The 23,505-nt window shown below is 48.5% G+C and overlaps 2 protein-coding genes across 2 annotated transcripts; both read right to left on the bottom strand.

Moving 5' to 3' along the window:
- Positions 1 to 2,137: 2,137 nt before the first annotated feature.
- aldh3b1 (aldehyde dehydrogenase 3 family, member B1) lies at positions 2,138 to 13,861 on the bottom strand. Its single transcript, XM_068337291.1, has 10 exons — positions 13,733 to 13,861; positions 10,257 to 10,426; positions 9,055 to 9,165; positions 8,700 to 8,820; positions 8,075 to 8,160; positions 7,905 to 7,986; positions 4,882 to 5,274; positions 4,549 to 4,715; positions 4,378 to 4,477; positions 2,138 to 2,844 (listed from the first exon to the last, which is right to left on the bottom strand). Exons 2-10 carry the CDS (start codon positions 10,416 to 10,418, stop codon positions 2,657 to 2,659), a joined length of 1,410 nt encoding a protein of 469 aa, XP_068193392.1. The 5' UTR covers positions 10,419 to 10,426; positions 13,733 to 13,861; the 3' UTR covers positions 2,138 to 2,656.
- A 475-nt stretch (positions 13,862 to 14,336) lies between these two features.
- Positions 14,337 to 21,648, bottom strand: LOC137609643 (serine/threonine-protein phosphatase 4 catalytic subunit B). Its single transcript, XM_068336798.1, has 9 exons — positions 21,492 to 21,648; positions 20,706 to 20,910; positions 18,591 to 18,642; positions 18,457 to 18,507; positions 17,745 to 17,846; positions 16,689 to 16,862; positions 16,484 to 16,610; positions 16,204 to 16,393; positions 14,337 to 15,106 (listed from the first exon to the last, which is right to left on the bottom strand). The coding sequence occupies exons 2-9, from the start codon at positions 20,813 to 20,815 to the stop codon at positions 14,977 to 14,979; spliced, it is 936 nt and encodes a 311-aa protein (XP_068192899.1). The 5' UTR covers positions 20,816 to 20,910; positions 21,492 to 21,648; the 3' UTR covers positions 14,337 to 14,976.
- Positions 21,649 to 23,505: the final 1,857 nt, after the last annotated feature.

Here is a 23,505-nt window from a genome sequence, read left to right as displayed (position 1 = left end):
CCAGGTTTTTTGATCACAGGTTGCACTATTGCGTGTTTAAAATACCCAGGGACGACACCTGAGGAGAGACTGCTATTAATAATTGTGAGAACGAAAGTTCCAACAGTGGGGAAAACCTCTTTAAGCAGTCGAGGAGGGACAGCATCATTTGGAGAACCTGAGGGCCTCAACTGACCAACAATCTCCTGTAAAAAGGACAGTGTCACAGCTCAAACTGGTCAAAAACAGCAGAGCAGGTGACAGAGATTGAGGGGTCGTAAGCAGGAGGTGAGATGAGAGCCCTTATCAGTCTCAGACAAAGCCCCGTCTGGACTGACCCTCGTTGCTAACACAGGCTGGAGTGAAGTGGTTCACACACAAACTAACGTGCAGGAGATGTAGCTGCACAGAGCCATTAAACATGAAATGTAACCACGGTCTGTTCTGTTCTTCATTGATGGGATTAAAAATAAACGCTGGTGTTGATTTGTACAATCAGCACCTGAACAACTACCTTGTCTCCTTCTCACGGACGCCATTCCAACAGACTGCTGCCTCTAGAACTCCTCTTGGGGATGGCCACGCCCTTGAGCATGTCCACCAATCCGTATCGTCCAATACTCTGTCCAATAGCAGAGTGCAAAGTCTGACGTCAAGAATGCCTATTCTAGCGCTTTATGGTGGAATGGAGTCGTTCAGAGCCGTGACTTCCTAAAAGTCCAAATATGTATTGATGCAGGAAGTGTTTGTTTACCAGATTGTAGGAGTTGGTCGGGTTAGGGAGGACCACGATGTATATGTAGAGACCTGGAAAAGTGTGATTTTCAGAATAGGGCCCCTTTAACGCCAGGCTGACATGAACAACCCCTCGTGTGATAAACTGGTCAGGAACAAACTGCTGATGAAACGGATGAATTACAAGAGTGGATCCAGAATTAAAAAACTTTCCTGAAGCCAGACTTTTTTCATCCTTGTGTCTGTTTTCACGAACCTCCTGACAGGCGTCATGACGCCTGATGGTGGCTGAGCACCAGTGAGGAACTAGTGACCCCTGGTGTCTTCTGGAGGGAGACGCGGAACCCTTCTTTCTTGCAGACAGCTGATTGGTCGGTCTGTGTCCAGGAGGATTTTATTCTCCTTTAAGACATTTTATTCATCTCTCCTGTTTCTGTCAAACTTCATTCCTGACAGGAGGAATCAATGCTTCAGGGGGGGGGCAGTAGTTCAGTCCACTGAGTGTTGGGCTGGGGGAGGGTCGCTGGTTCACGACCCCTGTGGCAAAAAACATGTGGATTGTGAACTGACAGTGGGAGGTGTCAGTTCACCTCTGAACACTGCTGAGGTGGCCCTGAGCAAGGCACCCCCCCACACACACACAAGGTGCTCATGGTGCTGCCCATTAGTCTACCCCACATTATCTGCATGCCCACAGGCCCTGTGTGTGTGTGTGTGTGTGTGTGTGTGTGTGTGTGTGTGTGTGTGTGTGTGTGTGTACAGGCCTGTATGATATATGTGCAAATATTTCCCTCATGAGATTAAAGGTTTTATTTTTCTTTATTTAAATCTTATCCAACAACATTCTCGCTGATGTTCACGTGGCTCACACACACACACACACACACACACACACACACACACACACACACACACACACACACACACACACACACAAATGTGAGATAATAAAATCCAGAGTGAATAAATCCGACTGCCCTGAAGGGGGTGATTGAGGCGTTCACCACTGGAGTTTTTATTGGTTAAGTTAACTGGAGATGAGACCAGTGTGATCCAGACTGGTCTGGTGATCCAGACCAGTGTGATCCAGACTGGTCTGGTGATCCAGACCAGTGTGATCCAGACTGGTCTGGTGATCCAGACCAGTGTGATCCAGACTGGTCTGGTGATCCAGACCAGTGTGATCCAGACTGTAGGGTAGGTTTTCATCTTCAGGTGTCACATGATGAGGTTCAACCAATCACTGGACTGTTGTTTAAAGGGTTAAATAACAGGATGCTGAGTCGCCCTAGTGGCTTCTGGGATCTCTGAAAAGTATTTTCTCCTTTCGTTCCCATCAGAGTTTCAACAACAGAACATGAATTAGTCGACATTTTGTATCGTTAAAACGGTGGAATATCAGGATTGGAACAAATTTCGGATACATTTTTGTAAAATTTCAGATTTATTTACAGATTTTCTTGGAATACATTGTTAAAAAATACACGATATAGATCAACCACCGACAACTCCAAGACAAAATGAAACGATTAAAACACCAAACAGAAGACTTCCAGTGAAGATCAGACAGGCTGACCCCCCCTGTAGGAATAGAAGATCAATAATGATGCAGTAAGAAAACAGGTCAGACTTTTAATCCTAAGGGTTATCATAACAGTACGGCAACTGAAGGTCCAACACATTCAAATGGGGTCGGAGGTCCATGATGAGTACAGGCTCCCCCCCCATGATTAAAAATATAAGCGTGTTTATTCAGAGCCCAGTGGCGTGTTAAAAGCCCCACTAGATAAAACGTGTGGGATGTATTCCTGGAAACTGTTCATATAATCAACTCTAAAACCAGCGGCTGAGGTCACGTTAGATCCGGCCGGCCCCCGACCCCCCCGTGAAGCTGTGACCACCTGATGATGTCACAGCGCTTCAGGCCGGACCCCCCGGCCCGTTACAGGATGGAGCAGCTGCTCTTGGGGGAGGTGGACCAGCGCAGCCAGTACAGCTTGTTCTCCGTGTAGGGGGGGTAGCGCAGGCCGTTCAGCCGCTCCAGGGCCCACCCCCGCAGCATGCACGCCCTCCGGTGGCTGAACGTCTCAAAGCCCCAACGCCCGTGGTAGCTGCCAAAGCCACTGGCCCCTGGGGCAGAACAGACACCAGTGAGGGGGGGACACCGACACACACGTCTGCACCAGACGGACAACACGCGTGTTTTACCACACTTCATACAACAATCACCACCGTCAGCTGAGACAGAACAACCTGTGGACCAGACTGGATTTAACTGTAAACATGAAGGCTTCACACACACACACACCAACACACACCAACACACACCAACACACATGAACACACACGAACACACACGAACACACATGAACACACACGAACACACATGAACACACACGAACACACACGAACACACACGAACACACACCAACACACATGAACACACACGAACACACACGAACACACACGAACACACATGAACACACACCAACACACACCAACACACACGAACACACACGAACACACACCAACACACATGAACACACATGAACACACACGAACACACACGAACACACACCAACACACACGAACACACATGAACACACACGAACACACATGAACACACACGAACACACACGAACACACACCAACACACATGAACACACACCAACACACACGAACACACACGAACACACACGAACACACACGAACACACATGAACACACACGAACACACACGAACACACATGAACACACACGAACACACATGAACACACACGAACACACACGAACACACACGAACACACATGAACACACACGAACACACACGAACACACATGAACACACACGAACACACACGAACACACATGTCTAAAGAAAACAGCTTAAACACACGGAACGCCTTTTAGTGACGCCTCCAAACGACCAACTGTCTCTCCACAGAACTTCTTCCACTGAAGGTCAAAATACTTGGTTTCCACTCAACCCTGTGAAGTCATGAAGCAAAATCTGACCAATGAGAACGTTTTGACCCGTTTGACCCATCATTCAAACACCACCAGAACCCCCCCAGAGACCACACCCCAGGTCAAACACCCCCTCATGTCCGTTAGATCTCCACCCATCCTCTGCTGAGTCTACATTCATTTAGGTGTTTTTGTGGGATTATAGACAAAGTCAAAGGTCTAGTAGGAGATCATGAAGATCATTGTTCTCCTCTCAAGTTCTCCTACTGACACCTGCTGACACCTGCTGACACCTACCGACACCTGCCGACACCTGCTGACACCTGCTGACACCTGCTGACACCTACCGACACCTACCGACACCTGCCGACACCTACCGACACCTGCTGACACCTGCTGACACCTGCTGACACCTACCGACACCTACCGACACCTGCCGACACCTACCGACACCTACCGACACCTACCGACACCTACCGACACCTGCTGACACCTGCCGACACCTACCGACACCTGCCGACACCTACCGACACCTGCTGACACCTGCTGACACCTGCTGACACCTACCGACACCTACCGACACCTACCGACACCTACCGACACCTGCCGACACCTGCCGACACCTGCTGACACCTGCTGACACCTGCTGACACCTGCTGACAGGTAAAGTCAAAGCAGAGGGAGTGTTTCAGACGCACCTACGCCCCCAAAGGGCAGGGTGGGCAGGGTGATGTGGACGATGCCGTCGTTGGAGCAGAAGCCTCCACTGGTGGTGTTCTCCAGCACCTGGTTCACCACCTTCAACAGAGAACAGGTGAAGCCCCCCCAGCAGACACGCGTCCCCGGCGCCCCCCAGCCGCCCCCCTTACCGCTGAGCTGTTGGAGAACACGTAGACGGCCAGCGGCTTCTCCCTGCCCTTCACGAACTCGATGGCCTCCTCCACAGACCCAACGGTGAGGATGGGCAGGATGGGGCCGAAGATCTCCTCCTGCATCAGAGCGTCGTCTGCAGGCACGTCCACCACCACCGTGGGCGCTGGGGGGGCACGGCAACAGAAAATCTCAGAGTCACAGCAGTAGAAGACCTGATACCCCAGGACACCCCAACCGGGGTCTGACACCCCAACATGTCTTCATGGGTAGTTCTGATGAATGAACATCTGACCCTTGACCCCGAGACTGAAGAACCCGCTGGAGCTCACCGATGTATCTGTCCTCAGGGGAGCCTCCCCCCCCCACCACGACCCTCCCCTTGGATTTCTTCAGCAGGTCCATTAGTCTGGTCCAGTGTCGGGGAGACACGATGCGGGGGAAGTCGGGGCTGGCCTGAGGATCTGTGGTGTAGAACTCCTCCAGGACCTTGGATATCTCAGGCAGCATGGCGTCCCGGGTGGGGGGGGTACACAGCACGTAGTCTGGAGCCACGCAGCTCTGGCCGGCGTTGAAGAACTTGGCCCACATCAGGCGGCGGATCGCCACCGTGACGTTCACCTGTCCAAATATCATGCAGGGACTTTTACCCCCCAGCTCTAACGTGACCGGAGTCAGGTGGACGGAGGCGGCCTGCAGGATGCTGCGCCCCACCGCCTGGGAACCTGAAACACAGAGCAGAGGGTTCATCCTCTGGGGGGCAGGACAGGGGCTGATAAACCACAGAACATCAAGAATCTGATTAATGACCTCAGTCTGACCCCCCCGTCTGCTACCTGGAGCCCCCTGCTGGGCCTGGGGGGAATGTCTGTCAGCAAAAGAGCTTTAAAGTCACTGATCAGTCAATGTATGGATTATTACTTTACATGTTACTGGAGGTACAGTATTATTAGTATATTGGGGTGTTCCTGTTCCAGACAGATGTTCCTCACCACTGTCACCAGGGTGCTCATGGGTAAATATTTAGACGTCTGTGAAATGATTGACTGGAAATCTACTTTGTGTTCATGTCTTCTTGCTAAGACTGAAAGCTGGAATCCTTCTTTGTGTTCCTTTACTCTAAATATAAAACACAATGTAGCCACAAGAGGACACAAGCCAGTGTCTTATTGTGCCGGTCCCAAGCCTGGATAAATACAGAGGGTTGTGTCAGGAAGGGCATCCGGCGTAAAACTTTTTACCAAATCAAACATGCGAATAAAACCTATGACTTCCATACCGGATCGGTCGAGGCCCGGGTTAACAACGACCGCCATCGGTGCTGTTGACCTACAGGGCGCCGGTGGAAATTGGATTACTGTTGGTCGAAGAAGGAGAGGAGGAAAGTGTGTTCGTAGGAAGAGAGAGAAGAGGAACACCAAGAGTATAGGACTGAGAGTAGGGACGTTGAATGTTGGAAATATGACAGGAAAAGGTAGAGAGTTGGTTGACATGATGCAGAGGAGGTAGGTAGACATACTGTGTGTCCAGGAGACCAGGTGGAAAGGTAGCAAGGCTAGAAGTTTAGGAGCAGGGTTCAAGTTGTTCCATCATGGTATAGATGGGAAGAGAAATGGAGTAGGAGTTATCTTGAAGGAGGAGTTTGTTAGGAATGTCCTGGAGGTCAAAAGAGTGTCAGATAGAGTGATGAGTCTGAAGCTAGAAATAGAAGGTGTGATGTTCAATGTTGTTAGTGGGTATGCTCCACAGGTAGGATGTGAGCTGGAGGAGAAGGAGAAATTCTGGTCGGACCTTGATGAAGTGATGCAGAGCATGCCTAGAAGTGAGAGAGTTGTCATTGGTGAAGACTTCAATGGAAATGTTGGTGCAGGAAACAGAGGTGATGAGGAGGTGATGGGCAGGTTTGGTATCCAGGAGAGGAACGCAGAAGGACAGATGGTAGTTGACTTTGCAAAAAGGATGGAAATGGCTGTAGTGAATACTTTCTTCCAGAAGAGGCAGGAACATAGAGTGACCTATAAGAGTGGAGGTAGGAGCACACAGGTAGACTACATCTGGTGTAGACGGTGTAACCTGAAGGAGATCAGTGACTGTAAAGTAGTGGTAGGTGAGAGTGTAGCCAAACAGCATAGGATGGTGTTGTGTAGGATGACTCTGGTGGTGAGGAAGATGAAGAGGACAAAGGCAGAGCAGAGGACGAAATGGTGGAAGCTGAAAAAGGAAGAGTGTTGCATGACTTTTAGGAAGGAGTTAAGACAGGCTCTGGGTGGTCAGGAGGTGCTTCCAGATGACTGGACAACTACAGCTAATGTGATCAGGGAGACAGGTAGGAGAGTACTTGGTGTGTCATCTGGAAGGAAAGTAGATAAGGAGACTTGGTGGTGGAATGAGGAGGTACAGGAGTGTATACAGAGAAAGAGGTTAGCTAAGAAGATATGGGACACTGAGAGGACTGAGGAGAGTAGACAGGAGTACAGGGAGATGCAGCGTAAGGTGAAGGTAGAGGTAGCAAAGGCCAAACAAGAAGCTTATGATGACTTGTATGCTAGGTTGGACAGTAAGGAGGGAGAGACTGATCTATACCGGTTGGCAAGACAGAGAGACAGAGATGGGAAGGACATGCAGCAGGTCAGGGTGATTAAGGATAGGGATGGAAGTCTATTGACAGGTGCCAGTAGTGTGATGGGAAGATGGAAAGAGTACTTTGAAGAGTTGATGAACGTGGAAAATGAGAGAGAACAAAGACTAGAAGAGGTGACTGTTGTGGACCAGGAAGTAGCAAAGATTAGTCAGGATGAAGTGAGGAGGGCATTGAAGAGGACGAAGAGTGGAAAGGCAGTCGGCCCTGATGATATACCTGTAGAGGTTTGGAAGTGTCTAGGAGAGGTGGCAGTAGAGTTTCTGACTGGGTTGTGGGAGTGACCAGGATGGATAGGATCAGGAATGAGTCCATCAGAGGGACAGCACATGTTAGAGGTTCTGGAGATAAAGTCAGAGAGGCCAGACTGAGATGGTTTGGACATGTCCAGAGGAGAGATAGTGAATATATTGGTAGAAGGATGCTGAGTTCTGAACTGCCAGGCAGGAGGCCTAGAGGAAGACCAAAGAGGAGGTTTATGGATGTAGTGAAAGAGGACATGAAGGTAGTTGGTGTGAGAGAAGAGGATGAGAAGACAGGGTTAGATGGAGGACACTGATTGGCTGTGGAGACCCCTGAAGGGAAAAGCCCAAAGGAGGAGAAGAAGACGACTGAATATAAAACACAAAAGGTCACGATCCTGAGTCTAGGGTCAAAGACGACTCAGATCCACGACTGTAAAACGATGTGTGTTGCTCCGCTCCAGTGTGTGTTTACCTGTGAAAAAAATGTGGTCAAAACGATTCTTTAAAAGAGCGACCGTCTCCTCCGATCCCCCGGTGACAACAGCGTAGCAGTCCTGTGACGACAGCCAGGGGTTAGAGGTCAGAAGTCAGAGGGACGGGCTGAGCTCCAGACCATCACAGCAGCTCCTGAACGTCACTCACCTGAGACAAATATTTGGGGATGAGCTCCGCTATCAGCGCCTCGGCGGCGGGGCTGACCTCCGAAGGCTTGACTATCACACAGTTTCCTGTTTGGAGACACCAGTCACACACTCATCGTTCACACGTATGATGGCCGTTTCCGCACAAAATAAATCCTTTACATAAGAAGACATGAATTTGCTCGACATGGATGACAAAAAAACAACACGTATCGCCGTGACACCAGTGTCATCAGATCCTCCACACGTCTGACTGCACGTCTCGCTGGTCGAAGGCCCTGAAGGAGTCAGTGTTCCTGTCGTCGCTCTGGTGCTGACAGACTGGTGCTGACAGACTGGTGCTGACAGACTGGTGCTGACAGACTGGTGCTGACAGACTGGTGCTGACAGACTGGTGCTGACAGACTGGTGCTGACAGACCGGCTCGTCCGGTGATGTCGTAACACATCGGAATGCGACGGTTTCAGGGCTGGATTTACGGTCACAAGCTTTCAGGCTTTTGTTGAAGTAGTTGAAGTGTTTTTTAAATAACCTCCCAACAGTGGAGGTGGAGGACACCTGTCTGTGCTGTACAGTCACTGTTCTGTTGGGTCCGCAGTGCTGGCTCTGGTGGGGGGGGGTCGTACCTGCAGCGATGGCTCCGATCATAGGCAGGAACAGGAGCTGCAGAGGATAGTTCCACGGTCCGATGACCAACACCACCCCCAACGGTTCCCTCCTCACAAAACAGTCATCAAACTTTGTGGCCTGGAACAGACGGTAAAGAAATACAGCACCCGTTTTGAGAATACAATATATATGCACACATGACGTCTTAATCAAATATACACACCTGTGATTACCACTACTCCCTTAGAAAGAACTTTCTGACGGTCTGACGTACCTTTAGAGACGCTCCTTAGTGATGCATGTGTGATACGAGTTTACACATCTGCCTTAGAATGAATGCACCCATTACTGATTAATCCCTGCTAAACCTACCAGGTTTGTAGAGACGTACTCTGGCTTCATCCAGGTGGATAAATTTGTGATGGCGTAATGAATTTCATTGATCACCATCTCAAACTCAGACAGGAGGGCCTCGAACTTCGGCTGTTGTGAGAAAAGAACGAGAACACAGACATTACTAGATAGAAGCAGACAGTTATACAGGTGGTCCTCAACTTAAGGACATTTAGAGATACGAACAAACACGTGCCGCTGAATTTGACTAAAGTCCTGCAGTTCCCCTTTCTGCCACAACTCCCGCAGGGGCAGCACCACTGCAGTTACACAACTACCCCTGTTGTTGTCTGTGTTAGCATCAGAGCGTCAGGCTTCACTGTGAAGGTAGGCTACATGCTACATGCTACGATACTTTACAGTGAATCGTCAAACAGCTGCCTGACTGTCATTGATCTTAAACCAGGTGGAGAGTTCCTTGAACTGTTTTCTTCTCCTCAATGATTAAAATATAAGGATTAAAGTTTCCTGTAAACTAATCTGGATTAAAACAATCACGTAAATCACATGTGACACTTAATGATAGATACTGGAACTATACGTACATATTTTAATATGATTATATATTTTTATTCTTATTTATTGTACAGTAACATTATGTGCTTTTAACAGTTTTCTAGTGATTTTAACAGTCTAGTATTTGTGGTGGACTTTAAGTAGAGTGAAAATACATAAACTGGACTCTTATTTTGGAAACCAACATTTTATTGAGAAAAACTCAAAACAACCTGTACCCGTATTCTATTTTACTTTGTGTTGTTTTTATGTCCTGTTATTGTTTCTGGTCAGTCTTACAGAAGAGTACTTTAGTATTTAGAGTAATAATGACATTTAAATAACATCAAGTAGAGATTATAGATTTAAATTTAATAAATTTAATAAACAAAGTCCCGACAAGCTCTCTGAACTAATTGTGTTCATATGTTGAGGACTACCTGTAAATGTACGAGTGCTGATGATGGACGCCTTTCCTCCCTCTCTGGCAGTGGAGGATAACACGTTCAGCACAGGAAGAATTATATAGAAGTGTTTACCTTTATTTTTAACATAATAGATACTTTAATAATCCCGGATGAAATTTCAGTTATTATTACCCTTGATTTACGGCGACTGGAGACAGACGGGCTGTGAGTCTTTCAGTTGTGTAATGACGAGTGGGTCACATGACCGCGGTGCCGTACCTTAGCCAGGTCTTTGTGCATGGCCTCGATGATCTTCTGCTCGTTCTCCTGCAGCATGGACATGGCGTTCATCAGCTGGGTCTGACGAAACGCCTCCGGTTTGGTGACGCCTGAGACAAACGAGGACCGCAGCCTCTCCACAACAGCACTGTGTGTGTCCATCCTTCCACCTGGAACACACACACACACACACACACACACACACACACACACACACACACACACACACACACACACACACAGGTATAAACGAAGTCTCAGCTGTTCTCACTCCATGAACTGGTTGTTCTATCTTCTTACATTAAACAGTGAATAACCGTTCAGACTGTCCCAGGCTAATCCATGGACGACCTGCTGCAGACGTTTTTGCTGCCCTGTGGATTCAGGGCTCTGTTTGATGGTAGCACATCGACACTAGAGACAAGCTCTCTGTTCAGCTGCAGGTTCCCCATCGTTCTGTTTTACCTCCTGGGGCCAGACGTCTCCTCCTGCACCCGCGTCCACCGCTCACTCAATCAAACAGGATTTCATCAATAGTGATGCTCTTACATTTTCAAACTTATTGCGTCCATCCTGAGAGGCGTTTGGTGAGGCTACAGCAGAATTCCCTCAGAAGCTGGACCTCAATAAGGAAGCAGTGGGGTTGTATTCTGCCTCCCTTCAAGCCACGCCAGCTAAAAATGACTCGTCTGTTTCTGAATGTAAACCAGATACTAATCGATGAGAACATTCACCAGCATCACCCACGCGCTCTGGCACTGCCCAGTAACGTACCACACATGTTCAAGTCCTCCTCAGACATCATGGGATGCATGTTGGACCCTAAACCACTGATGAAATGGACTCCAGTCATCCAGATGACATTTGAACCCCATTCAGCGGACTGATAATAAAACTGGAGGCAGCTCCAGATTCCAGCTTAGTCTAACCTAAGGGAGGAGGTGTTTGGAAAAAATAAGTTTCTCACTTGGAGGACTTCTTTTCCTTTGGGCTTTTCCCTTCAGAGGTCTCCACAGCCAATCAGAGTCCTCCATCTAACCCTGTCTTCTCATCCTCTTCTCTCACACCAACTACCTTCATGTCCTCTTTCACTACATCCATAAACCTCCTCTTTGGTCTTCCTCCAGGCCTCCTGCCTGGCAGTTCAGAACTCAGCATCCTTCTACCAATATATTCACTATCTCTCCTCTGGACATGTCCAAACCATCTCAGTCTGGCCTCTCTGACTTTATCTCCAGAACCTCTAACATGTGCTGTCCCTCTGATGGACTCATTCCTGATCCTATCCATCCTGGTCACTCCCAGAGAGAACCTCAGCATCTTCATCTCTGCTACCTCCAGCTCTGTCTCCTGTCTTTTCCTCAGGGACACTGTCTCTAGACCAAACAACATGACCTTCATTCCTCTCCTTTCCAGGACAAACCTCCACCTCTCTAGCTTCTCCTCCATCATATCATCAGGACCGACTGCCTTTCCACTCTTCATCCTCTTCAATGCCCTCCTCACTTCATCCTGACTAATCTTTGCTACTTCCTGGTCCACAACAGTCACCTCTTCTAGTCTTTGTTCTCTCTCATTTTCCACGTTCATCAACTCTTCAAAGTACTCTTTCCATCTTCCCATCACACTACTGGCACCTGTCAATAGACTTCCATCCCTATCCTTAATCACCCTAACCTGCTGCACGTCCTTCCCATCTCTATCTCTCTGTCTTGCCAACCGGTATAGATCAGTCTCTCCCTCCTTACTGTCCAACCTAGCATACAAGTCATCATCAGCTTCTTGTTTGGCCTTTGCTACCTCTACCTTCACCTTACGCTGCATCTCCTTGTACTCCTGTCTACTCTCCTCAGTCCTCTCAGTGTCCCACTTCTTCTTAGCTAACCTCTTTCTCTGTATACACTCCTGTACCTCCTCATTCCACCACCAAGTCTCCTTATCTACTTTCCTTCCAGATGACACACCAAGTACTCTCCTACCTGTCTCCCTGATCACATTAGCTGTAGTTGTCCAGTCATCTGGAAGCACCTCCTGACCACCCAGAGCCTGTCTTAACTCCTTCCTAAAAGTCCTGCAACACTCTTCCTTTTTCAGCTTCCACCATTTCGTCTTCTGCTCTGCCTTTGTCCTCTTCATCTTCCTCACCACCAGAGTCATCCTACACACCACCATCCTATGCTGTTTGGCTACACTCTCACCTACCACTACTTTACAGTCACTGATCTCCTTCAGGTTACACCGTCTACACCAGATGTAGTCTACCTGTGTGCTCCTACCTCCACTCTTATAGGTCACTCTATGTTCCTGCCTCTTCTGGAAGAAAGTATTCACTACAGCCATTTCCATCCTTTTTGCAAAGTCAACCACCATCTGTCCTTCTGCGTTCCTCTCCTGCGTTCCTCAACCTGCCCATCACCTCCTCATCACCTCTGTTTCCTGCACCAACATGTCCATTGAAGTCTGCTCCAATGACAACTCTCTCACTTCTAGGCATGTTCTGCATCACTTCATCAAAGTCCAAGGACGTGAAGGTAAAATTCTACCAGATCTGGAAACCCTTTATCACTAAAAAATATAGTTTTCTGAAACCAAGCTTTCCATCTAACTATCCTGTAAGCATGACAGCCCCACTCAACTCTCCAGTATCCACATTGTTCATCTTGTGTTGTTTTCTGTTCCTCTTTTCTCGTACAGCCAGTTTCTGTGGTCATTTTTTAATTGAGCCTCAACAAACGTTTTATTAACTGATAAACCTGATTTGTTATCAGATCGGTTAGTGATGTACTGATTGATCTGGATCATTACGTCACACTGGATAAAGACAAACAGCCCATCATCATCATCATCATCATCATCATCACTGCTGTATCTGATATTAATCCTGGATTATCCTTCAGTTCTATTAAGTTTTATTAATTATCAGCATTAATGTTCTGAACCCTCCTGTCCAACATCAGAACCGTTTGGGATCAACTGACACCAACTGACACCAACTGACACCAACCGCCTCTAACGGAAGAATCAACGGCTGAATCAACACAGGGCCACGGGACTCCCCGCACACCGGGGCGTACCGGAGCCGGTTCTGCGTACCGGAGCCGGTTCCTCGTGTCGGTACCGGGGGAGTTCACGTCGCTTCGCGGAGTTTGAACGAAACGCGCGACACAAAGTTTGTCCTTCTCAACTTCCCGTAGAAGAAACCCGGAAGGAAGCAGCGCTTCAGTCCTGAAACGAACGAGGAACCGAGTCAGCGCCGGAACACCACGGGTTAAAAGCAGACCGCGATCCGGATCAGGACGGTGTGAACACAAACAGGTGTGAGCCGGAAGACGGGCTCCTGTCACAGCGGCTCAAGTCCCTTCACTGACCGGCTCAAGTCACTTGACCCCCCACCCGCTCCGGGCCCCGTTCCGTCCCGCGTCCGGTCGCCACGTGCGCGGAGCGGAGCGGCGCGGACCCCCCCCCGGTGCTCCTACCTGCTGCGCGTCCCGCCGCTTCCGTGTCGACAGCCTCCCGTTTCCGGGTGTCGCTCCTTTTCAGGCGTCGGGCCGGATCGGAGCTCCAGACGGTGGGCGGCGGACTGGAGTCGTTCAACCGGAAAAACCGCCCGTCAAACCGGACGCGCAGTGAACTGTGGGCCGGCGCTGACGTCATCATCGTTGTCATTTTTGTGGTGGTTGTTCCAACAGATCAGACATGAGATGAAGATCAAGTCAGCTGGTTTGTGTTCGAACAGTGTGAACGAATCCAGATTCATCAGATCTGGACTCTGTTCAAGTGTGAACGAATCCAGATTTAATGGATCTGGATCCTGTCCAACAGTGTGAACGAATCCAGAGTGATTTAATGGATCTGGATTTGAATGTTCACGTGTAAACGGGTTATTAGATGAATCTGGAGTGGATTCTCACCCACATTTATTAACCATCAGGTGTTTCCTTCTGGCCACAGGGTTCACACCGCCAACACGCCGTTTAGAAACGTATTTACAATACTGATCTGATCAGTCTGATTGATCCCTAATACCTTTCCCTTTGATCACACCACATGAGACCCTCATTGGTTACATGACATTAAAGCTCAGCAGTGATACAAAAACTTTATTCTCACAATATCAAAAGTGACAGACCGACAGACGTTTGTAGATGAAAAGAATTTAGAGGAATAAACTGAATGTTGTGAGTCTACTGGCCGGTCAGCGCACCACTGGGTTCACTGGTGCTGGGGGGCAGCACTGGGTGTTCAATAATGAGACGTCACAGATGAGCAGCAAACAGAAGCATTAAAATGGGGGGGTGGAGTGGACAGTTCAGTTTGTATTTAATAGTGGTAGCAACAATTATACAAAAATCAAAAGGAACATGAAGGGTTAACCTCCTACATCTGAAGATTTCTGGGAAAAAATCCTTCGAAAGCGTCTAAAACTAAACAATGTTCATCATAAAAAAACTACCAGTGGAGGTGGGGGGGGGGCGTCTACGGCGAGAAGAACAGACCGACATGAAGGGGGGGTAACCTGCCGTCTCACACAGCTGAGGAGACACGAGAACAGTCATGTCCCAGAATGCACCTCACCACCGACACCGTCACAGCGACTGCTCTGACAGGTGTGGGCGGCTCCTCAGGCGGAGCTTCACGGGGGTTAGCAGGTGTTCAGTGGAGCTGCTCCAGCAGCAGGTGGGGGGCGGCTGGGGGGTCGTGGTACCAGACGAATGGCGCTTCACAGGAAATAGTCAGCTACTGGCTTCTTGGAGGGGATGCCTCTGGTCTCTTGGGGTGCAGCCTCAAAAATGATGAACTCTCTCTGTAGATGTTCATCCAGCTCCAAGATGGCCGCCACGTTACCACACCTGAGAGAGAGGACACCTTTACAATACACCCCATGAAGGACCAGCCTTTACAGTGTACCAGAAATACATGAAAACCTATCTTCAAAGTATAATAATGAATACAGTTTGTATCAACTTTATTAGCAGCGTTCTCAGAACGTCACACCGACGCTTCTTCCATCCTGCTTCAAAGCGGTGACGTAACAGTCAGTGTTCGTCCGTGAGTCACCAAACGTCTCCACAACCGTTCAGGTAGAAAGATGAAACTAAAAGCACACGACTCAGGCAGCAGAGGGGAGGAAGATGAGATGATGACCTTCAACTTGAGAAAACTAGGTCAAGGTCAAATTTCAACTTTTGTACACTCAGGAACCGGGTAAGATAGAAAGAGGAGGGAGTAGGCCAGTGTAAGACCATTGATCAAAGCTAGTGCTTTGATCAATGACAGTTGGTCAGGGTACAATTTTGAATTCAGGGGTGTCGCAGGATGTTCTAGTCTGTGACTGCATTGTTCTAGTTTCTTGTTGGTTCTGCTAGCTTGGGAGTTTGTTTAGCAGTAATGTACCGTAATCCCTCGTGGTTAACGTGTTCAAGGAACCACACGCGGTTAGCGAATTCTGTGATAGAACGACAAACTATCTCATTATATACAGTAATTTAAAGGTTTCTGAACCCCCCCATACTGATATTAAACCACCTTCTATCTGTACCACCTTTAAAACACTCTGATAGACTGTTTTGTGCGGTATCATGTGACTGCCAACCAAAAATCAGCGATGAGGTGAAGCCGCGAGCGTTGATGCACGAATGCACACTGTATCTTGCGTTAGCAGAAGGAGCGGCCCCTTTAAGAAGGTAGTCATGTGACCGAGGCCAGCATCTCCACCAGCATCAGAGTGACTCATAGACGGATGAGGAGAGAATCCATCATGTAGAACTAGAAAACGACACGATGGTAGTCCTGGTTCTTTGGATCCGTCCCTGTGAGTCGTTGTTTTTCACTAACCCAACCCCAGGGTGGTGAGGCAGGGACCACGTCCCTCCATACGGCCGTCTGGAGCCGTTTGTGAATGTGATCCCCCACACACAGGGCCTGCCCGGGGGCTGCCTGCACCCACCTGTAGCAGTAGTTGGGGGCCGACCACACGGTCAGCACCGTCTCGTTGAAGTGCCACTTGTAGCCCTCCATGACCAGCTGGTGCGCCCGGCAGATCATGTGGATGTCGTTGGCGGCGTTGAACTGAGCCACCACGTCACTCCCAAAAAGGTAGCCCGCCCCCCTGGGGCTCACCCCCCACCCAGTGGTGTCTGAGGGAGAGAACACCGTCAGAACATTACGTCTGAGCTGATCCTGATCACACTGAGCACCATCACCGTCTGGAGGTCACTGCCTCGTACCTTCAGGGTCCGACCACAGGAGGTCACACATGGGCCCGTCATGGGGAACTTCCTGTTTCCTGTCTATGGTCCGGATCTGGTCCAACGTTTGGATGGACGGAGACAAACCACCATGAACACAGAAGATCTGGGGAACAGAGGAACCCGTCAATCAGACTGATCAACAGGTCAAACAGTCAACAGGAGGTCAGGGGGGCGGGTCTACCTTGCCATCGATGATAGCAGACAGGGACAGGTAGTCGAATATCTCCGTGCAATATCTCCACACGGTGACGGAGCCGTACTTGCGGAGACATTCGTCGTAGAACCCGTAGACTTGGGTGATTTGCCGTGACTCGTGGTTCCCCCGGATCAAAGTGATCCTGTCCGGATAACGGACCTGAGGAGAGAGAACAGCTGGAACCGGGGACCTGTGTGGATCTGCTCCAGCACAGGGAAACGTCTGAGACAGACACACACACACACACACACACACACAGACACACACACAGACACACACACACACAGACACACACAGACACACACACACACACACACAGACACACACAGACACACACACACACACACACAGACAGACACACACAGAAAGACACACAGACACACAGACACACACAGACAGACACACAGACACACACACACACAGACACACACAGACAGACACACACACACACACACACACAGACACACACACACACAGACAGACACACAGACACACACACACACACAGACACACACACAGACACACACACACAGACAGACACACAGACACACACACACAGACACACACAGACAGACACACAGACACACACAGACAGACAGACACACACACACACACACACACACACACACACACAGACAGACACACACAGACAGACACACAGACACACACAGACAGACACACAGACACACAGACACACACACACACACACAGACAGACACACAGACACACACACACACACAGACACACACAGACAGACACACAGACACACACACACACACAGACACACACACACAGACACACACACACACACAGACACACACACACACACAGACACACACACACACACACAGACAGACACACAGACACACACACACACACACAGACACACACACACAGACAGACACACAGACAGACACACACACACACACACACAGACACACACACACACAGACACACACACACACACACACAGACACACACACACACACTCTACTCATGTGTGAAATAATCATCTACTGGAGGATCTGATCTCTGCTCCACCTTAAGAGCCAGCAGCAGAAGGAACGTCTCCACGCTGTAGAAGCCTCGATCCACAAAGTCCCCCATGAAGAGATAGTTTGTCTCTGGAACGTCTCCACCAACCTGTTGGACAGGAGATCCAAAGTGAATGTTTCAGCAGTGATACTGGACACACACAGCAGTGACTGAGGCTGTGGTTCGACTCGTGTGACTTCCTGTGGTTTGATTTCTTTCACCACGGTGAGGACACAAACGTGTGCTCCAGTCCTGACATCAACCCCCCCACACAATGCTACCACTATCCCAGTGAGACCTGTGGATCGCATTCCAGCGCTGCTACCCAGAAACAAGCCTGACTTGTGTGAGCCACGCTCATCGTCAGACGGTCTCCGGTTCCTGGAACAACAGCAAACATTCTAGACAAACCCTCCGCTTCCAGGAAAGGAGCCAGAACACGTTGAACGAGGTCGTGGACCTACCCCCCCGGCTGTCACGTCTGCATGACGCTGGTCTAAACCGTGTTCCTGGACCTGACTGCATGTCGCTCTGACGGCATTTCCCATGTAGTGAATTAAAAGGTGGTTTGACAGCAGGACGACTCCAAACTGTAGAACGAGCTCACAAGAACCCACAGCCCAGACGCTCACACTGACTGACCAGGTGAACAATCCCCCACAGACAAGAACTACCAACATTTATCCAGCGGTGTGTTAGCAACAGGAGGCAGACTCACTCTGAAGAGCTCCTTCAAGTCATAGAACTGACCGTGTATATCACCACACACCTGTTTGAAGACACACAACAACACATATAATAACCACATTTTACACATTTTCATCACTGGTGAAACACTACAGGGTTACTCACTGTGACAGGAGAGTCTACTCTCTGGACATTGCTTTCCTCCACCAGAATTTCTCTGAAAATACACAAATATATTCCACTATGATTTCATGTCTAGCTGCAGCCCGCCCAGATTTTCTTCTGGACGGTTCAGTTGTACGAGCAGAGAGACGAGTTCTTTATTTTAACTAAGAATCAATGGAAGAGAATGAATAGAGTCAAAGCACAACATTCAGCCTTCGTAAAAACTCCCTCAGGATAAATACAAACATCTATCTCTGCCTTTATCGTCTCAAAAACCAAGAAGAAATGTCTGTAATAAAACACCATTATCACCAGATAGTGTTACACCATGAAAAAGCTCTTGGAAATGAACGTATTAAAACTGTTGTAAAGTCTCTTCTGCTTTTCAAATCAGAAAACATTAAAAACAATGTTATTCAGGTCAGAGCGACAACACCTCCAGCACAGGAAGAGTGTAATAATACTGTTATTACAAAGGTTTCAACAACCCAAATCAATCCTGGTTTTAGATCAATATTTCAATACGTGGCTGAAAAAATATGTTAAAAATAAACTAAAACTGTGTGTGTGTGTGACCTGTGTGTGTGACCTGTGTGTGTGACCTGTGTGTTTTACCTGTGTGTGTGTGACCTGTGTGTGTTTTACCTTATGTGTGTGTGTGACCTGTGTGTGTGTGTGTTTTACCTGTGTGTGTGTGACCTGTTGTGTGTGTGACCTGTTGTGTGTGTGTGTTGTGTGTGTGTGTTACCTGTGTGTGTGTGACCTGTGTGTGTGTTACCTGTGTGTGTGACCTGTGTGTGTGTTACATGTGTGTGTGTTACGTGTGTGTGTTACGTGTTTGTTGCTTACGTGTGTGTGTGTGTTATGTGTGTGTGTGAGTTACGTGTGTGTGACCTGTGTGTGTGTTACGTGTGTGTGTGTTATGTGTGTGTGTTACGTGTTACGTGTGTGTTACGTGTTTGTGTGTTACATATGTGTGTGACCTGGGTGTGTGTTATGTGTGTGTGTTACATGTGTTACGTGTTTGTTGGTAACGTGTGTGTGTGTTACGTGTGTGTGTGTTACGTGTGTGTGTTACGTGTGTGTGTTACCTGTGTGTGTGCTACCTGTGTGTGTGTTACCTGTGTGTGTGTGTTACCTGTGTGTGTTTGTTACCTGTGTGTGTGTTACGTGTGTGCGTGACCTGTGTGTGTGTTACGTGTGTGTGTGTTACGTGTGTGTGTTACGTGTGTGTGTGTGTTACCTGTGCGTGTTACGTGTGTTACCTGTGCGTGTTACGTGTGTGTGTGTTACCTGTGTGTGTGTTACATGTGTGTGTGTGTTACGTGTGTGTGTGTTACATGTGTGTGTTACGTGTGTGTGTGTTACGTGTGTGTGTGTTACATGTGTGTGTGTTACGTGTGTGTGTGTTACGTGTGTGTGTGTTACGTGTGTGTGTGTTACGTGTGTGTGTTACGTGTGTGTGTGTTACGTGTGTGTGTGTTACGTGTGTGTGTTACGTGTGTGTGTGTTACGTGTGTGTGTGTTACGTGTGTGTGTGTTACGTGTGTGTGTTACGTGTGTGTGTTACGTGTGTTACCTGTGCGTGTTACGTGTGTTACCTGTGCGTGTTACGTGTGTGTGTGTTACCTGTGTGTGTGTTACATGTGTGTGTGTTACGTGTGTGTGTGTGTTACGTGTGTGTGTGTTACATGTGTGTGTTACGTGTGTGTGTGTTACGTGTGTGTGTGTTACATGTGTGTGTTATGTGTGTGTGTGTTACGTGTGTGTGTTACGTGTGTGTGTGTTACGTGTGTGTGTTACGTGTGTGTGTTACGTGTGTGTGTGTTACATGTGTGTGTTACGTGTGTGTGTGTTATGTGTGTGTGTGTTACATGTGTGTGTTACGTGTGTGTGTGTTACGTGTGTGTGTTACCTGTGTGTGTTATGTGCGTGTGTGTTACGTGTGTGTGTGTTACATGTGTGTGTGTTACGTGTGTGTGTTACGTGTGTGTGTTACGTGTGTGTGTGTTACGTGTGTGTGTGTTACGTGTGTGTGTGTTACGTGTGTGTGTTACGTGTGTGTGTTACGTGTGTGTGTGTTACGTGTGTGTGTGTTACGTGTGTGTGTGTTACCTGGCTTTGGCACACAGCGCTTTGACCTCGTTCTCTTTGATGAGCTCACAGCGGCGGAGCTGCTCTATCTGCCGGTCCAGGTCGCTGATGTCCCCCATGGTCACACACATAGGGGGCTCCTCTCCCCCAGGACAGGCTCTCCCCCAACACGGATCCTGAGTGCGGCTGAGGGAAGCGTCTGTCAGGCTGTGGTCAGCAGGACGCGCTGAAAGACGGAATAAAGAATCAGATAAACCAGCAGACACGAACATCCAGGTGAGGGTCAGGTGAGCTCAGTGACGTCACAGGGCTTCAAACGGCTGAAACGCAACAAAATCGATCCTTTAACACTTCATGACAAATGGACTTCATCCCCTTCAATACAACGCAGACGACAATCCACCATTGATTGGTTATTGATTGGTAATTGATCGGTCCAGGAACACAAGGCCTCGGGCCGCAGCTAGCAGCTAACTGTTAGCATGTAGCTAACACCGCTCGGACGTCACCAGCGGCCGGCTCTCCGCTGCCGTAGCTCCGGTCTGTTTGAGACGGGATGAAGACTAACGATTGATCCCGACCCCCGCGTCAGATTAAGATTACATCCGGAATAAAGAGAATAAAGAGTTAAAGACACCGACGACGGCTCTCCATTAGCGGCTAAATGCTAGCGCTGCTCAGCTAGCGCCGTTAGCGACGGGCTAATGCTAACCAGATCAAAGACCGAGACGAAACCGAGAACTCGACGGGACCAGAACCGGGAGTCGGAACGGGACCGGGAGTCGGAACGGGACCGGGAGTCGTTACCGCAGAGGACGGACGGGTGGGGGCTGAGGAAGCAGCACCAAGACGGTCACTCCCCGGTGTCTGCGCGGCTTCGCGGGCCGCCGGTCGTTCTCCCGTCTCTGCCGGTTCTCTCCTGTCGTTCTCGTGAACGCGGACGACTTCCGTGGAACTTCCGGTGCGGGGACGCGCATCGCTGTCGCGTTCAGCGCGATAAAGGAGGCGCAGTTCCAAACCGTTTGTGAAGAAACACAAAGACAAATAAAATGACCCAAAAGCACAAGAAAACTGCAGGAAAACGTGACAAAATAAAATCAGATTAGAAAAACAGAAACCAGCCTAACGAGGCGGAATGTCCCCTGGAGCCCCCTGGAGGCCCTTCTGGGAAGAGACAGCACTGATGAGGTTTATTTTAAATATAACGACTTACAATCAGTGCATTCAACGTAGGAGAAATACTGATCATTTCAATAAAAGGGTGAACAAGTCGATCAATAATAATAATGAGAACCAGTGGAGCACTCCCACTATGAGCCGGTCCCATCTCGGGGTAACGGAGACAATGACACCTGAAGTGTGTTCAGACGTCCGGTCTACTCCAGTTTGGTTTTCTTCACGGTCACTGCAGAAAATCCCCCTTCACAGAGACAGGAGGTGGAAATGGAAGCAGGGATTAAGGTACTTTTTGGGTCTCAGGATAATCTGCCTTGATTTTAATCCAGAACACTGGAGCAGTTGTGGGCGCTTAATTTAGGGGTAATGGCTGGTAACCTGTCACGTGACCCAGACCGGTCAAGCAGGACAGACGCACACATTTGTCTGTGTGTCATTCAGCACAGACGTCACTTTTCAACATAAAACATCTTTCAGACTCCCAAATAAATAAAACGGAAGTAATGTAAATTATTTTTTCTTTCTGTGCGGCCCGGTACCAAATGACCGGTCCGTGGCCCAGGGGTTGGGGACCACTGGTCTAAGGTACCGGTCCGTGGCCCGGGGGTTGGGGACCACTGATCTAAGGTACCGGTCCGTGGCCCGGGGGTTGGGGACCACTGGTCTAAGGTACCGGTCCGTGGCCCGGGGGTTGGGGACCACTGGTCTAAGGTTTAAATGAATCCACTGGATCCTTCTTTGAGGATTTTTCACCTCTCATCCTGGAGGCTTCTGACCAGCCCTGAAGAAACCTCCTGGATGAGAAGTGAAAGGAACTTTCTCAAAGTTCACTGGATTCTGAGAAAGTTTGACACTCTTGGATAACCATGACCTGGATGAATGAGAGCCTACACACACATCATACTATTTCTGGTGGCACATCTCTCATGTCTGAACAAATCTGATGGAGCTCACCTCCACAACAGCATGGTGAACAGTGAACAGTCCTAGTGAACCTGGAATGCTCGGGATCACCTCCAAAATCAAATCCATCAGGCAACTCTTGCATAAGAGACAGATCTGGTGCAAACAGCTTGAATTAGTGTTGAGGAAACAGGAAGAATCGCTCGTCTTCTCCCAGAGCGAGCCAACATTAACGGGTTCTTCTCCATCACACACCCACCATTCAGGCCCATCAAGCAGCGTTTATTACCTTCTTGGCAGAGCTAATAAAACAATCATTAAATTGAAACTACTAGTATACACAGACCATATTTAAAATTAAGTCAAACCAAATTTAATGATTTGCACATCAGCACATCATTGCTGTGCTTTGTGACCTTTCTCATTGTAGAGAATGTCAATGAGGGTAGCCTCATATTTACACTTCTTTTTTCTGAATGAGATGAATAAAAGATCACAGACAATAGATATGTCCTGCATCTATAGTTTTAAAGGGCGTCAGAAACGCAGGAGGGTCTTGTTTATAAAGTATAAACAGACTACAAAATGTGATACTTTCATCTATTTTATATGACAGTAAACTAAAACTTTTGCTAGACAATTAGTCATCGGTCAAATTCAATGAATCATTACATTGGGATTTATAAAATTGGGAATATAGATTTACTAAAAGGGTACAAATTTCCTGTTTTCTTTTGCTTTG

This window comes from Antennarius striatus, chromosome 16 (assembly GCF_040054535.1).
Source record: "Antennarius striatus isolate MH-2024 chromosome 16, ASM4005453v1, whole genome shotgun sequence".
Lineage (NCBI taxonomy): Eukaryota > Metazoa > Chordata > Actinopteri > Lophiiformes > Antennariidae > Antennarius > Antennarius striatus.
Note: the sequence above shows the minus strand (reverse complement) of the source record. Positions and strands in the feature narration are given on the sequence as shown.

Coding starts and splice junctions, on each gene's coding strand:
- aldh3b1 (XM_068337291.1), bottom strand. CDS start 10,418: ATGGACACACACAGTGCTGTTGTGGAGAGGCTGCGGTCCTCGTTTGTC. Junction 8,161..8,699: donor GATCGGAGCCATCGCTGCAG/GTACGACCCCCC, acceptor GTCTCCAAACAG/GAAACTGTGTGATAGTCAAG. Junction 2,845..4,377: donor CCTGCCCTTTGGGGGCGTAG/GTGCGTCTGAAA, acceptor GTTCTGCCCCAG/GGGCCAGTGGCTTTGGCAGC.
- LOC137609643 (XM_068336798.1), bottom strand. CDS start 20,815: ATGTGTGTGACCATGGGGGACATCAGCGACCTGGACCGGCAGATAGAG. Junction 18,643..20,705: donor GCGCTGTGTGCCAAAGCCAG/GTAACACACACA, acceptor GTGTATTTTCAG/AGAAATTCTGGTGGAGGAAA. Junction 15,107..16,203: donor GCCCCCAACTACTGCTACAG/GTGGGTGCAGGC, acceptor CCTCTCTCTCAG/GTGTGGTAACGTGGCGGCCA.